General features: G+C 47.2%; 2 protein-coding genes across 30 annotated transcripts in view; both read right to left on the bottom strand.

Moving 5' to 3' along the window:
* Positions 1-1,141: 1,141 nt before the first annotated feature.
* VAMP3 (vesicle associated membrane protein 3) lies at positions 1,142-14,504 on the bottom strand. Its single transcript, XM_021095270.2, has 6 exons — positions 14,447-14,504; positions 9,495-9,744; positions 7,068-7,149; positions 4,762-4,920; positions 3,975-4,026; positions 1,142-2,923 (listed from the first exon to the last, which is right to left on the bottom strand). The coding sequence occupies exons 1-6, from the start codon at positions 14,502-14,504 to the stop codon at positions 2,904-2,906; spliced, it is 621 nt and encodes a 206-aa protein (XP_020950929.2). The 3' UTR covers positions 1,142-2,903.
* Positions 11,645-17,085, bottom strand: part of CAMTA1 (calmodulin binding transcription activator 1) — an 861,094-nt gene continuing 855,653 nt past the window's right edge. For 19 of the 29 annotated variants that reach the window (XR_014806977.1, XM_084962649.1, XM_084962653.1 and 16 more), the window contains one exon: positions 13,667-14,998. Coding sequence is in view for 28 of the 29 variants with exons in the window: in XM_084962649.1 (XP_084818775.1) it covers positions 14,966-14,998 (33 nt within the window). In the remaining variant the exon portion in view is untranslated. Of the gene's footprint in view, positions 14,999-17,085 lie in introns of all 29 variants that reach the window. The other 10 variants (XM_084962661.1, XM_084962660.1, XM_021097508.2 and 7 more) reach the window with 1 other exon arrangement.

Raw genomic sequence — 17,085 nt, 5'->3', positions numbered from 1 at the left:
TGGTGAACCGAGTTTGACAGGTTTATGTCCAACAGGCCCAGACTCAGCAGCAGAGGAATGAATAGAGACCTGGGAATAGCTAAGATCGCCTGGAGAGAGAAGCTGGCTGAGAACTCAGCCCTAAGGAACCCTGACATTTAAGGGAGAAGCAGAGAAAGAGGGTCCCTTCGTGGTATTTTTCCCTTTAAAATCTTGAAGATGGCACCAGAAGTTCATATATATTTCATTATATCAAGGTCCTGAGCAGAAGACACCATTCTGCAGGCAGGGCTCTTCCAGGGACAAGAAAAGCAGTGACCGGTCAGCAGAGGAACTGGGAAACTCAGCGTCTTTCCTCCAGCAGGTGTCTACCACGAACTGGCATTTTCTTGTAAACAAAGTCTCCTTCCACTTACGCTTGTTTCCCAGGACTGGAAGGACAGGAATGGAGGCACATTCAAGGGGCAAGATGCACAGTCAAAACAAAAGCCACGGTTTGAAGGGGTCCCGCCCAAGCCATCGTCCCCATGTCCCACAAGGGCAGCTATCTGTCCCACCCACACAAGGCCTGCCCTGCACAAGCCACTTTTTTTTTTTTTTTTGTCTTTTTGCGTTTTCTAGGGCCGCTCCCACGGCATATGGAGGTTCCCACACTAGGGGTTGAATCAGAGCTGTAGCCACTGGCCTATGCCAGAGCCGCAGCAACGAGGGATCCAAGCCACGTCTGCAACCTACAGCACAGCTCATGGCAACACCAGATCCTTAACCCACTGAGCAAGGCCAGGGATCGAACCCGCAACCTCATGGTTCCTAGTCGGATTCGTTAACCACTGCGTCACTAAGGGAACTCCTGCACAAATCACTTTTGAAAGACCATATATTTAAGAAATTCAAAAGCCCAACCCTGAACATTTGAGTAATTATAAGAAAGCCAGTTCCCCTCTCGTCTCCTCTGCTGAAAAGCACATTTCACACGGGAGCGGTGTGCTCCCGTCCACTTGGGGGTGCGAGGAAATCGGAGTCCTCGGGGAGGGCCCTGGTAAGAGAGGAAGAGACGAGAGGGGCTTGGAGTCTGGACGGGAGGCATAGGGGCGGTGAGGAATGCCATTTCAGGACCTGGACCCGGCGCGGCCACCCCTCTCCAAGCACACAGGCGCCAAGGTACACTTAGAAACACTTTATTCAGTTCATTGCCGTGGGCACGGTCCCAGCTAAAGGCACAGATATAAGCAGCGTATTCCCGGGTTAATGAAGGCGCCAGAGGGTTTCTTGGGACTGAGCATCAAGACCAAACAGAGAGCACCAAGGTTTCAGAGTCCGACCCCGCTGGAGGCCGGAGCCGAGGGCTGGCCATCATCCGACCCTGACGGCCGCTCCCCTCACCCAGCTGGGCGCATCGCCAGGCGTGTCCTCAAGGTCACGTCATGTCACTGATGTTGGGGAGCAGAAATGAGGGCAACGGAACCTGGGTCCTGGGGCCCCGTAACTGCTGTCACCTGGTGAGTCACAAACTAGCGTGTGAACACGAATTTTAGAACATTCCAGGAACCGTGAGCCACAGAGTGCTAAAACTGCTTTCTCCCTCCGTGCCTCTCGGCCTGGTCTCATTCCTCCCTGAATTCCCATCCTTAAGCCACACACCCTGATGCTGCAAGGCTCACATGCACAACAAGTCTCTCGGATTCAGCTGTCCCCACAGCAGCCTTTTATGCAGACGGTCTGTGACATCCAAAAAGAAAGGTCTCTGGCTAGGCGGCCTCTGTGACAGGAGCCATCTGTCTGAGCAACGCCCGAACAGCAGCAGAGCTGAGAAGACAGGTTTAGGAGGGGGACTATGGATAAAAATAGGAAACAAACTCGGAAAAGCTATACTCTCTGGGGACTGGGCCAGAAAATGACCCAGACGGCCTCCCCTGAAGGCCACAAAATCGCTGCTCACGGAAGTATCAGCAACCCAGTGGAGTCGGCAGCGTTCAAATGGCTGGTGAAACTGTCTGCAGGTCTGAGAGAGTGAGAGGCTCGCTCTAACCTCCAGGAAAAACGGGAACTCGGAAAGGGAGTGCATGACCTACAGCCTTTCTCGGGCACAAAAGGCCTGCCAGGAGCCAGAGCTTCCAATGCAATGTTACAATTATAATTCTGAGGGGCACTGTCAGTCCCCCGGGTCCCTTTCTGATTTTAACTGTCAGGGACAGACGTGACATTTGACTGGGATTCAACTTTTTGGCAAAAGAGAAACTTTGGTCACAGCCACAGGTCTGTAAAAATGCTTTAGAGAGGTTATTATTTCTCCGTTAAAACAATATTTTTAGCAAGGGATACATAACAGTAACGAGAAAGTAAACAGCTTCATACCCCATGTAAGAGCAAAAACGCTTCGCCAGCATCTTATTTTAAATACAGCAAAAGAGTCAGTAGTGTTTATAAACAGTGGCGGGTTCTTTGACAGGGAATCAGAAAAAGAGCAAAATAAGGCACGGCCTGTTATTATCACAGATGTGTGTCAGGCAGTAGTGTTCTTTCTGGAAGGCACTCTGGGGAATCCGATGACCCGGAGGCGTAGACAGGGGCTGACGGCACAGGACAGCAGTGAGCTGGGAACAGATTTCCCTAAGGGGTCAACGGCCGCTCACCAGACGACACTTCTTCGGGCATCATGGCTCTGGAACCTAAGACGCCCGCTTCCTCAGCCCCAGGTGATCTGAACAGGCACCAGGCAAAACGGGGGCCGGGCAGACCACTCTTTGAGTTTGGAGTGCAGATTACAAAACAAAGGCACATTTCCTAGAAAACAAACTTTACAGTAACAAACAGGAACTAATCATTTTAGATAGAACAGTAGGTAAGCTTGATACGAGAGCAGGGTCGACGTCAAAAGTCTTGAGGAGGTCTGTTGAACAGCAGGCTGGAGGTTCGCTGGTTCTTCAGGAAGAAACACTCCAGACTAATAAGCAGGGGAGATGCAAAAAAAGGCAGGGGAACGGCGGTTTAGTCTTTCAGGGCAAATGCAGAATTAACAGCAAACGCTGCCATCCCTGTGTGAACAGAACTTCAATTTCTGGCCAGTCTCCTACTAGTGGCTTCTCAACATTCTGCAGAGGGCCAGAGGAGACGGTCCAAAAAAGGATGCAAGACATGTCTCTGTAAATAGTTCTCGTCTACTGGGCTAAAAAGGGCAACGGGTTATTCCCGCAGCGCATGTGGTGGTAGCTGTGATGCTAACAGCAAGAGCTGCGTGACCATAGATATTTCTAGCACTATTAGTACTATAGGCCAGACACCATCCTCAATATTTTTTCCATATTCACCAGCTTTGTCCTCGTAACGAACATGTAAGGTAGGTACTATTATCATCCCCATTTTATAAATGAAGAAACAGGTTCAGAGATATTAAATTACTGCCCAAGGCCACGCAGCTGGGTGGCGAAGGGAGGGTGAGTCAGAGGCAGTCTAGGCTTTTAATCACAGACTCTAGTGTTTCTCATCAAAGAAAATACCTGACGAAAACACTCAGAAACTTACAGGCTGGTGGAAATGAATAAATTTTCTCTAACTTCAAAGGATTACTGTTTATATCAAAAATCTCAGACTCAGCAGCCAACTATTTAAACACTTAATAAAGGGAGTTCCCACTGTGGCTCAGCAGATTAAAACCCGACAAGGATCCATGAGGATGCCGGTTCGATCCCTGACCTTGCTCAGTGGGTTAAGGATCCGGGGTTTCTGTGAGCTGTGGTGCAGGTCACAGATGCGGCTCGGATCCCGTGCAGCTGTGGCTGTGGTGTAGGCCGGCCGCGGCAGCTCCCATTGGACCCCTAGTCCGGGAACTTCCATACGCTGCAGGTGCGGCCCTAAAGAGGGAAAGAAAAGAAGAAGAAGAAAACCCTTAATAAAACAACAGTCTCTGGAGAGAGCTAACAGCTCTGGGGACTCTGGCTCTGAGCCCCCATGTACATGGGGGACCCTGGCCGTGGGCTCAGCCCGGCGGGACTCACCGATGATGATGATGACAATGATGACCACGACGCTGATGCCGATGGCCCACATCTGCAAAGCAAGCACAGGCCACGGCACGTCTCAACCCAAGGTGAACCCTTGGACGGAAGCACATCATACAGTATCACCCCCGCCAGAGGCGACTCTCTGGTGAACGGCAATCGGAAACATCCGTCATCTGAAAGCCTACACTGACTGCAATCGGTGAGGCTACGCGTCTGCTTGTCACTACATCTTCGTGTCATCTGTGGTCCCCAGATGGGCGTTTGTCTGTGTAGACGTTTTCCACCTGAGGAAGGGCTACTAAGTCTGTCCCATGGGTCAGAAAGCATCACTTCTGACCCGGGAAGGGGCCTGATGGCAGCACGTTTCTGTGACAGCCGTGAGAAGCTGCCCGGGGCCGGCTCCCTGTGCAGCTGCTGCCCACTCTCCTGTGGGGGCGCCGTGGTTCCTTCCTCTGCTCCTCGGCCACTCAGAGCCGCACGCAAGCCAAGCACCCGCTCCAGCCCCCTCCTGTCAGTCTGTGCTCAGTGGGGAAGAGGGCCAGAAGGGGCCTCTGTCCCTGGCTGATTCTGGACTCCTCTGTTCTGCACGCTTAAGCTCAGCCACGGAACATGACGAATTCCTCGTTGTCATGGCCAAAGGGCAGGCAATGGGTGTTTGAGATTCACAGTCAACCCGAATTTCCCTGTGTGCAAAGTCAAACTCACCCCCACGATTCATGATAGCCCAATATTTAGAATGCCGAGGGTGACTCCAGGTAAAGACCAGTTAACAGAGAATTACCTTGCAGTTCTTCCACCAATATTTTCTCTTCAACTTGGCAGCACTTGTTTCAAATTGGGAGGCTCCCGCCTGCAGCGCGTCTGCTCGGTCATCCAGCTCAGAGAGCTTCTGGTCCCGTTCCAGCACCTTATCCACGTTGACTCTCATGATATCCACCACCTGAGGAACAGGATTGGCATCAAGTTACGCGTAAAGGATGCGAAGACGAGAACTCCTCAATGAAATGTACTGGCACCTTTTTTTTTTCAGGTCAGTACTTTACTGCTTCGTTGAGCCAAACTTTCATTAAAAAAATCATGATAAAAACACTCAGCAAACAAGCAGGGGACTTCCTTAACATGGTAAAGAGTGTTTATAGAAAAACCCATAACTAACATCCATGTTCCATGGTGACAGCCAAGGAGGCCCCCCCCTTCACTACTGCTGTTCAACATGGTACGGGAAGTTCTGGCCAGAGAAATTAGGTAAGAAAAAGAAATAAAAGGCATCCACACTGGAAAAGAAGTAAAATGATCTCTAATTGCAGGTGGTTCCAAATGCCCAAAGATTCCACCAAAAAACCTCACTGGAGTTAATAAGCAAACTCAGTGAAACTTCAGGGTACAAGAGCAACAGCCATAAATCAGTGTGTCCTCATACACTAGCAATGAACAGGAAATTAAGAAAATATTCCCTACACTAGCATCCAAAAGATGCTAGGGATCTACTTAGGGATCCACGAAACCAAGGAGACCAAAGACTTGCACGACGAAACTAGGGAACCCTGCTGAAAGGAGTGAAAGACCTGAGGAAGCGGGAAGACGTCCCGTGTTCACAGAAGACCCGATGTTATGAGGCAGGCGGTGCTCCCCAAAGTGATGTACGAAGGTGTCCATTCAACACCATCGCTCTCACCATTCTGACTGGCTTTTTTTTTTTTCCTCCAGAAACAGAAAAGCCAATCCTCAAATTCATATGGAATGCCAAGGGGCCCTGCAGGCCAACAATATTAAAAAAGGAAAAACAAAATTGAAGGAATCACGCTTGCCCATTTCAAAATGTGGAGCTGGACAACTGGATAACCGCGTGCAAAAGACGGCACCTGGACCCTGACCTCACCCCATCGATGAAAATCAACTCAAAATGGACCAATAACCTAAGGACAAGAACTAAAACTATAAATCTCTCAGGAGAAAACTGAAGGGTAAATTTTTCTAACTTTGGAATGGGAAAAAGGGAGAATGGGGAGTGGCTGCTAAATGCAAACAGGGGAGATGAAAAGACTCCAACTAGACAGGGAACGGTTACTAACACTCTGAATGGGCCAAACACCACTGAACTGTACATTTTAAAGTGGTTAACTGTATGTTATGCAAACTTCACCTCAATCAAAAACAACAACAACAAAAACCCCTCCTTAAAATTCTTTGGGTTAGGGAAAAGGATCCAGCTTGATTTTGTAAGTAAACAAAAGTCTCTTGGAGGATGGCATTCAAATGAGTTTCTTGGCGTTAAATATAAACATTTCAGAATTAAATCCATAAACAAAACCATCAGACCAAAACTTTACCCAATGATTTAACAAGGGAATCTAACATTAGTTTAACGCGGCTTTTTCAGGCATCGAAGTGCAGGAAGACCGGGATGCAGCTGTTTAGCGGTGATGGCTTTCAGGACTATGGAACTAGGGCAACACTAGTCTGAACTGATCAAAGGCTCTTCCGTTGCAGGTCTGCACACACAGGGCAAAACAAAAGGTGCTGAGAAGGCCTCCTAACCGAGAATCTGACCATCACAGACCTGCTGGGCTTCAACAGTCTGCCAGCACCTGCCTTCTGCATGTCCATGGACAACCATCTACGGAGACCTGCTGGGCTGGGCAACTAGTGAGTCAGGCTACTGGAAAATAGCACTTTGGTGAAAAGTCTGGTCAGAAGGATTGGTCCTGGCTTGAGCCATGTGCAGGTCTAGTCCTTAAAATCCTACTGCCTTAGTTTATAAAGTGCTCCTCTTTCACTTTTCTAATTTTTAAATTTATTGTGGCAAGACACACATTACAAAGTGATTCTTGGAGGAATGTTCTCAGGGAGGAGAGTCTGTACTTTAGGTGTGTGATTCAGCGGCAGGAAAACAAGCTTGAAACCAGGAGAGCGTGACTTCTCAGGAGCTTAGATAAGGGTTTTCAAAACCAGGGGCACTTTTTTGTTACACTTGTGAGAGTCGAAATTTACTTTACATTTACACTTTTATGATACTTTTTCTAAACAGAATTATTTCCAAAGCCTTCCCATCTTGGCTTAAAATGCAACAACATTGGAAAGCAATACCTCGTCCACTTGATTTTGTGTCTGCTGAAGTCTTCTGTTGCTGCCAGCGGCAGCGCTGGAACCTGCAGGCGCACCTGTCGACCTGAGGTAAAGGCACAAGCATGGGTAAATGAGGATTCCAAACACACCTCTCCAAGTGTGAAGGTGCACTCCAGGACACTCAGTGTTGGGAATTTCAGCACTAAAGCGGAAAAAGGAAATCCTTCCTGCAGTAATGAACAAAGGTTCTAATGCCATTTCTTCTAGTTTCTCTATAATTTCAGAGATTCACCCACATGTTAAAAGTGATCAAGGTCTGAAATGAGATTTAACAGGATCTACTTTGTATCACAAAAGCACCTGATCCTAAGATAAGTAAACTCTATTTTCCCTATTTTTTTGCCTTTTTTTAGGGCTGCGCCCTGCAGCTTATGGAGGTTCCCAGGCTAGTGGTGGAATCGGAGCCACAGCTGCCGGACTACACCACAGCCACTGCAACTGGGGATCCGAGCTGCGTCTGCAACCTACACCACAGCTTGTGCCAACGTGGGATCTTTAACCCACTGAGTGAGGCCAGGGATTGAACCCACATCCTCATGGATCCTAGTCAAGTTCATTAACTGCTGAGCCCCGAAGGGAACTCCTATTTTCCCATTTTTTATGACTTGTTTGAAGGTATACGTCTACTTAAATGCACTCAGCAATCTTCTGATCTTTTCGCTGTGGCAAAGAATTGTATAAACAATCATAAAATGCCCTTTTCCAGTATGAGGAAATAGATTCACTTAGAGAAACAGAGTTGGGAAGACCCAGATGCCGAGTAGAAGGCACTGGGAGTGGAAAAGGTAAGACGAAGCCACGCTTCTTCTTCGCTAAATAGGTACTTTTTTTTTTTTTTTTTTTTGTATGTTTGCCTTTTAGGGCCACACCCGCAGCACATGGAGGTTTCCAGGCTAGGGGTCCAATCGAAGCTACAGCTGCCAGCCTACACCACAGCCACAGCAACTCGGAATTTGAGCCTCGTCTTCGACCTACACCACAGCTCGTGGCAACGCCAGATCCTTAACCCACGGAGTGAAGCCAGGGATCGAACCCGTGTCTTCATGGATGCTATTTGGGTTAGCTAAGTGCTGAGCCACAACAGGAACTCCAAAAAGGTGCCTCTTTTAAACCCTCATTGAAAGCTTTATTTTTCCCCAGGCAGACCTTTCACGACCACGCAGGCTAGGAAGTCCTAATTGCTTCCATTACTTGGTTGGCAATGCTTTGATTTTTCATGTATTAATAGAGTCTTGCCCTCTCTAACAGATCACCGACTCCTGTGTCTTACACGTCTCTTCCAGTATCCCAGACAGCACCTAGAGCACTTATCTTGCATATAACAGCCACTGATTCATTGATTCAACAGTTATTTCATATCTATCATGTGTCAAAGACCAATGATAAAGGAGATCCCACCCTTGCCCTCAGAGAGTTTATTGTCTGAGAGATAACAGCAAAGGGCCATGTGTTGGTGCATCTTCTCATTTAATCCCCAAAACTCTTTGAGGGGACACTATTGTTAACCTCATTTTATAGATGAATAGCTTTAGAAAGTTGACACCACTGGCTGCAGTGGCGCCTGTGTTTAGATTAGGTTCTGCATAATTCTACAGATCTGGACTTCACACACCGAGAGCCGGCACGGCAGCTTCAAGGAGGTACATACACTCCGGAGTGGTGTCTCTTGCTCCGTTAGGAACCCTAGGAAAGCACCCATTCCTTTCTCCTCTGGGGTGAGCACTGAGCAGGCTGGAGTGGGGACAGGGGCTCCCTGTGATTTTTGACACTTAAGAGTTCCCTGGATGTTACCACCGGAAACTCCCCGCTTTCAAGGGTCACAACAAGAATGCTTCGGCTTAAAAAAAAAAGAGAGAAGGCCTACGGCTATGCGCCCGAGTCCACTCTGACCCACTCTGACCGCAAGTGCCTCAAGACAGGGCTGAAGGCCCCTCCCTTGCAACTTCCGGAGCCCAACCCAACCCGATAGCGAGCAGGTCTCCAGGACGAGGGCAGTGGCCACAGCTCCCCTCAGTCAACTTGGAACGGGAAGGAGGAGAAAATGGGACGGGGAGGGGCGGAGGGAGGGGAGGAGAAAATGGGACGGGGAAGGGCTTTCCCCTCCGCTGGGAAACACCGGCCGCCCCGCCCTCGCCCCTTCCGCGGCCGCGCGACCGCCGCAGGGCCCTCCGGGGCGGCAGGCAACGCCCAGGGCCGACCCGGCCCGTCTGCAGCTCGTATCCCCGGGGCCGCCCGCCGCCCACCCCCAGGCCTCGGGAGCCCCCGCGAAGCCTCGGCCCGCGTCCGAGACGCTGCAGAAGGGAGCCAGGCCGAGCCGGGCCGGGGTCCCAGCCACTGGCCGCCGCCCCCAGGGCCCGAGGTCGCTCCGTGTCGCCTTGTGTCACTCACATTTCGGCGGCGGCGACAGCGGGCGAGAATCGACGAAGAGGCGCAGCGGGACCTGAGGCGGGGAACCTGGGCGGGGCCAGGCGCAGGCGGCGGTGGCGGCGGCGCGGGGCCGATGACGTCAAAGGGAGGGGCTGACGGGGTGGACGGGGCGTGCGCGGCGGCGAGGGGCGCGCCGGAAGGGGCGGGGCGCCTCGGGGGCGGGCCCGGAGGGCGGTTCCGCTCCCTCCCCCCACGGCCGGCCGCCCTGACCCTGGGGGGCCCGGAGCCTTAGTCCCGGGAAAGGGACTGTGTGGGTGGTCGGGGGTGGGGGCGCTTTACGTTATTCTGGGCCCGTGGGTCATTCCTGTGGCCGTGACGGTATCAGTGACAGCCCATGGGCTTCTGCTTAACGTTGCGTCTTACCCAGTGATGCTAGAGACACCGCATTTCCCCAGGAAACTTTTAAAATAAGACCTGAAGCTCCTTCAGGGTATTCGTCAGAGGCATTGATTGGGCCTAGGGTCCCTCTCTTCGTGTAGTCATTTGTGACACAAATATTTGTCATTGCACAAAGCTTATTATAACCCGTTTACGGGAGCCTTCACATCAGTAACTGGGCTTTGTATGGTTCTGTATTTCTGGACCCCCCAGTAGGGAGTAGGTCCCCAGCTTTTGATTTGGGTTGAGGCCCAGGCACCAATTCAGTGAGTTACTCTGCAAGGTATTAAATTGCTCCTGACATTATTCCTACCACCACAGGCAACTCCTACACAAACACCACAGAACACCGGGAGGTCAACCGGCAGATTCGATGAGAAATGAAAAAATAAACACCAAACTGTCTGTTGCAACCCTAAATGGGATAATTGGAAAAAGAAATATTGATGTATATTAAAATAAACAGGAGAGTTCACTATATAAAAAAATTAGGAAATACAGTAGAAAATTGACAGAACACTGTAAACTAGGCTATAATGAAAAAATTTTAAATCACTACATGAACAAATAAAAATAGACAAGAAAGCAAGACAGAGGAGGTGAGATTTGAGTTGGATCAAGTGGCAAAAAGGAGAGTTTCCAGGCATGGGAGGAACAACCTTTCATAGACAAAGAAACTCAAGATGGACCTGGTTTGAACAGACCGAGGAGGTGCGGGTGGTGGTGGGACTGGTGCAGGTTAGGGCACAGGTGAAAATAAGATTGAATAAAAGGTAAAGACTAACAAGCAAGGAGAATGGCATGTAAACACAGTGGGCTCTCGAAACCGTTGAAGTCTCATGGATTGCGGCAGATCTGTCACCCAGAACTTGTCCAGCAGTAGCCCCGGGATGGATCAGAAGGAAGAGGGTCCACCAGGGAGACAGGAAGGTCTGTGGTGAAAGGGAATGAGATGAGCGACCAAATGCTCAGAAAGGAAGGCTTTAAAAAAACTGCAGAGGGTTTTAACTGGAAAGGTGAATTTGGATCCGTGTCTTCAACTTTCTGCACGTAGACAAGTGATTGATGTGTTGAGAGGTGCTGGAGAAGACAGTTGGCAAGCAAGTATTCTAGGAATAGTGGCTCTGAGAAATTTCTTCTTTCCTGAGCAGATCTGAAGCTATGTGACGTTCGCTGTCAAAATACTGCATTGGGAGTTCCCACTGTGCCATAGTGGGTTAAGAGCCCAACGGCAGCAGCTTGGGTCCCTGCGCAGGTGTGGAGGTGCAGGTTTGATCCCGGGCCAGGTGCAGAGGGTTAAAAGAGCTGGTGTTGCTGCGGTGTGTTTGATGACATAGGTCACAGCTGTGCCCTGGATTCAGTCCCTGGCCCAGGGACTTCCATATGCCGCACTGGTGGCCATTAAAAACAAACAAACCAAAAAAACCCACCCAAACAACAAAAACAGGCATTCCTACTGTGACACAATGGGATCAGCGACCTCTCTGCAGGGCCAGGACACAGGTTCGATACCCAGCCCAGCACAGTGAGTTAAGGGATCTAAGCTGCCACTTGGATCTGATCCCTGGCCTGGGAATTCCATGCGTGCCTCAGGGCGGCTAAAAGAGAAAAAAAGAAAAGAACAAACACACAAAAAACTGTATCGGGATAAAAGGAAATATTTAAAATGATTTCAAAGGAGTCGAAACATCCTGATTTCTAGATGAGGTGAAGTTAAGGCAAAACACACAAAGTATGGGGAAATTTTCTTCGTTTTTAATTTACAGCAGAAAGAATATAAAGCATTCAGAAAACATTTTCCATATTTTAAGGGCAATTCAAAACATTTTGCATGGTTTCCAGCAGCTGAGTTCTTCAACAGATCCATTGATTCAATGAGGCTCTGCATGCACAATTACAAAAATAAAACTTACAAAAAGAAGACATCTAGACTAGTTTTACATGCAAGTCTCAGGGACCCCCCGTTGGGCGCCAACTACTGTGTGGAACTGCCATAAGCGACCGTGCAGCCAGAGAGGGGTTCGAGTTATTGTCTGGATTTCGTTCACACAGTACAGCTGATTTCAAATGGGTAACAAGAAGAGCAATTCAATCTTCAGGAGACAGAATAAGATGAGCTATTAATTTTATAATGAAATCCTACTCCTGGCACTTGGGAATTGAGATTATCCAAGAAAGCTGCACTTGCCTATCATCTTATATTCAAAATTAAGATTCACAACCAAGAGAAAAGTGGTCAGAAACACTTCGTTTCCGCGGGGGTGCTTTTGTACCTCACCTGGGATTCACAGTTGTACTGATAAGTTGAACTGGTAGGTTCTGCACCTACTTCCTATCCCCTCCTTAAGAACGCTCCTAATGCTATGTCCATCTTTATCTCCCAGCGTCTCGAACGTCCTCAGCTAATGATGTGGCATGTGAAACATTAAAAAAAAGGGGGGGGCAGGAGGGTTAAAGCAAATCCACTGAGGTCATTACTCCTGTCAAAAGATTTGTACCATGATAAATGGAATAAACAGATCTGAATGCAGTATTCGCATAGGCTATCCTGAAAGAGCTGGCTTTCATGTTCTGTTCCCATTTATGAATGCGGTGGTGTTTGTAAGTTACTCAGTGTCCTCCTGCAGGTCAAGTTTGGGTAAAATAATAGGTATTCGGGGGACTGCAACAGCGGCAACATAACCCACACATTTAAAAACAAAACTGAGTCAGGTCAGTTTACAAATGCACAGGTGGCTACGAGTTGTGGGGCTGGCACGTTGTCAGAGCTGATCACAAAGCAGTAAGACATGTACTGTACAGTAATTCGAGGTTGGCAGTGAAAGGAAGTAATTAAAAAACAAGTACAATTATAGAAAAGGCACCAAGAGCACAGACCCCCGTTGTTACCACAATCGTTGTGTGTCTACCTTCTTTCTAAGACACCAGTTTAAAAGCTGATTTGTGAATATTTTTAGGCTTCACAACAAGCCTTGAGTTTAAACTTACAGTTGGCAGCCAGAACCCAGGAAAAAAACACAGGCACAAACAAAACCTAACGGATTATCTCAGCTTTACACCAACTGATCCTGAAACTTAACCCGGGAATTTTAAACTGGCATCAGCAAATGCGAACTTTATTCTCTTAATTTAACATGAGTTGTTGAATTGTTAAAAGCGTCAGATTTCTTTGGCTCCTCATGATGTGGAAACAGCAAATATACCAAGACATCCCTACAAGCCCGGTTTGCATCCTTTTGCGTTATTATTTTTTTTTTTTTTGTGCGTGCAATTCTGATTACATTTTCTGATTTCCAGCAGGAGATGTGAAGACGTGAGTCATATTTCTACTTGTCCTGTTTCTTTTGTCAGGTTTTGACCGTTCTAAAGGGTTCTTTGTTGGAGTGAGTGGATGGTGTGTCGCGATATACGGATTCATCTTAATGATTATCTGTTTAGCAAAAGTAACTTAATTTTCTTAAGCGATATCAGCATTCACATTACTTGGCACCATTGGCAAAAAAATCTTTAAATAAAAGAAAATAAACTCCTGGTAGCCAAAATTAAATGTAAACATATCCTTTTTTTTAAGTAATGTTACTCTGCCTTTTTTCCTAAGTCTTAATACAGTAGCTCTTTTTTTTTTTTGCAGTTTAGTCATGCTTTAGCAAAATGTTCTTCTAAAGAACATTTAAAATAAAGTACTCTTATAGTGAAATAAAGTTTTTTTTGTTTCATTTTACAGACCATAGCCACTAATGCTTTGCTTTTGTTCATTTCTTTGTTCTTGAGTTCATGCACGTATCTCTTTTGTTTTAATATATACAATATATACAAACAATAATCCACATTTTTCTCGCTCATTCAGACAAAACTATACAAATAATTTTATCTTGCCATGTTACTGACCTTTGTGAATAAAATATTTAGCAATTAATATAATCCCTTTCAAATAGTTTTCTCGCTTTCCGTTTCTACCTTCTATATATACACAGAAACCGCTCCGTTGGGATGAGAGATAGCCAAAAATATGGACTTTACTGGCCAGAACGCAGCACCACACTGATCTTTTAGGTGGCCAATGTCCAGGCAAGGTTTATGATTCCTTAGAATGACTCGTTTCCAAGGCTACTAAAAAAAGCTACATGCTTCACCAATTTCTCTAAGTAATTCTCATTGCACATGAAAGTAAAGGCCAAAAAATTAAAGTGCTGAACATGAGAAAAGGGATCAGATGATGACTCTCCTCGCAGGTTCTTGGGAGGTGGTGGGGACAGGAAAAGAAATTTAACCTCTGTAAGCTGTTCCTTACCACGTCCGTGAGCATGACCCGTTTACCCGCCCCTCGAATCTCCACAAGACGTTACACCTGCAGATTTTTCAAGTTGCATTAAGTGTGCTGTAGAGATTAAAACAACATATCAACGGCAACAACAACAACAACAACAACAACAACAACCCAAACACATTCGAATCAAAGAGACACAGTGAAGGAAATGAGAACACACGGATCCAATAAAGATTTGTATGGTCTAAGCCCTCCACTGAGAACCAACCCGAAAGATTCAGCTTCTTGGAAATAAGTGACAGGTGCAGGAACAGCATCCTCTTCATTGCGAGTGGATCCCCACCTTTTCTTATCTATATTTTTGGTATAAATATTTGTACAGTTCCACACGATGTTTGAATACAGCCCTATGTGAGAAGGAAAACGGCTTCTTCCGGAGAAGAGGAAGCCTCTTTCAGTTCCGCGTGGTGTCTTGTTTTCCCATGATCCAACAGAAGATTGAGTTCCAAGATGTCTTGCTGATCAAATTAAAAGTTGTCCATGAAAGTGCAAATGCAATGACCAAAACATTCCTGTTAAAATCCTGCAGCTGATCTCCCCAAAACTGCAGAGGGATTATGTGTGTGTGTGTGTGTGTGTGTGTGTGTGTGTGCGCGTGTGTGCATGTGCGTGCGTGCATGTTGTGTGTGTGTGTTTTGTTGTTGTTGTTGCATGTCTCTGCTAAAAACAGAAATGAAAACAGTCTGCAAAGCAGTGTCACATTGCTAAGGGATGCTGCTGTAGGTCCTCAAGTTCCTTGGCCTTTTTCAATTCTTTCACTCTGCAAGAGAAACAAAACAAAATACCAGGTGATAGCTCTAGGGTGCACCTGTCACCAGAGAAAGGAGAAGGCAGGGCCACGCCCCCGGGAGTGAAAAGCCGCGACCAAAACCCTTCTGAGGACAGATGGCCAAGGAAACTCCTACAACATTGCGGGGGAGCATATTCCAAGAGGCAGACCGGACCCTTCCTGAAACGTGGCTCTCCATCAAGAGCTCCAAACACAAAGCAAAACCGAAGGGGACGGCCTGAAATCAAGGGGAACAATGACATGCTTGTCTTAGAAAAAATCTAGTGCTCAACCGACTTCCTTTTTTAGCTTGGTGGACCACCACTGATGCCCTGTAATTTCATGATGCAAGTGAGGAAAACTGCATACGCATGTATTTAGCTTTTCAGATACCTAGCGGGTGAACTGCGGCTTTGCTCACAGACCCAAGATTGCTAGTTATCTTGAACCTGACCGCCCCGCTGCACAACTCTGGTGTCACTCATGCATGGCGCAGGCTTTTGGATGCTCACAATTGCTCACTTTCCTCCCATTCCACACGGCAGCTCTCAAAGATGCTCAGGTCCCTTCCCCTAGTGCCTCCGGGATGGACGGCAACAGGGTGCAACACCAACAAGGCCCTTTGTTCTATTTATCAAAAATGCAACGGTTATGAATAGCGGCAGGGCAAGTTGACATCAGCAAATGACTTGTTCAGAATCACTTCTGGTCCAAGTTTCAAATAAAACAATTCAGCTTCGTTTTTGGAATGCGGCCATCAGCTACAGATGGGGGACCAGGGAAGAGGCTGCAAGCGGTAAGAATCTTTCTCTTTATTGACACACAGCTAAGAGCTTGCCTAACTGTCAGAATGATCGAATGTGAGCGGGACGTGAGGGTCTAGCTTCTGAGGTCTGTGTACACTGAGTAAGTCCCAGGTTGCAGGACTGCACACCACATGACAATGTCCCTTTACCAAATGCCGGTGTGAGGATGATTGTAGCCAAAGCAGCTGCAGTTTCTCAGGACACATGTTCTACCTCAACAGCACGACCAGGAAAAAATAACTGATTTGTTTTTCTAATGTGGGCCTACACAGAGGTTAGTAATTCCCACAATTCAAATCAGTTCTCCGATTCCCTAGGAGGAGGGCCTGTCTGTCACCTTCAGTTATACCAGCAGATTTAAATGGTATTTGAAAACAAATGCTTGTTTCCTCTCTAGAGAGCCCTCGAGCAGAAAGAAAACATTTTGAAAAAAAACTAGTAGTAAGTTATGGCTCTGTTACCTAGGTTGGCATTCAGTGGAATGGCACAGATGCTATCAATAGCAGTTGAAAAAGTACACTGACCACTTCCAAGCAGAACCGTTTCTGAGTATTCTGCCAAGTCGATACAGTCGCTTCAAAGAGAAGGTGCTCTTTCCGAAAAAAAACTTTGTCGTTGGATCATCAAGACGAAAAAGAATTAGAATGTTTGAAAACGGATTCGATACGATATAAAACTTAGGCGTCTTATTTAATATACCGAGCCCAGCTTGATCAAACAGTCTATCTTCGAAACTCTTAAAGCCTTCTTTCTTCATAGGTACCTTTAGAATACACTGCTATGTTCAGAACGGGATCCAGGTACTATTTAAACTGTATAATGAAGTATACTGTATAGATACATATGAATATAGATTCAGTTGCCGGGCAGTTTGGATCAAGTGACAGTACAGAAATGTGCGTCATTACAGGTCCCTAGTTTTGGACATGCATACTTGATAAATAAGTGGCTTTTTAAAAATTGAAACATGCGCTATTCTGTGTTCAATTTTTAAACATGCAGTATCTATACTAACAGCCCTTTGGCTGGAGAAATGCAATGCATGCACCGATGCCACCTTGACTTCTGGGCATGCAATGTATCTGTACTTGTGCAGACCTCGTTGCTGAATGACCGCAAAATGTGCATGCTCCTTCAAATATGACATGGTATACTGCTGCACCAGTACAGGACTCCTCCACAAATGCGCAACAGAGACTCCACGACTGATGGGCTTTCTAGGAGCTGGAAAATTCTCAACTCAAGACCTGACGGGATCCATCCACAACTTCC

This window comes from Sus scrofa, chromosome 6 (genome assembly GCF_054392235.1).
Source record: "Sus scrofa isolate SSC_HxYL_T2T_F1_AM1 chromosome 6, Sscrofa_HxYL_maternal_Yorkshire_Landrace_v2.0, whole genome shotgun sequence".
NCBI lineage: Eukaryota > Metazoa > Chordata > Mammalia > Artiodactyla > Suidae > Sus > Sus scrofa.
Note: the sequence above shows the minus strand (reverse complement) of the source record. Positions and strands in the feature narration are given on the sequence as shown.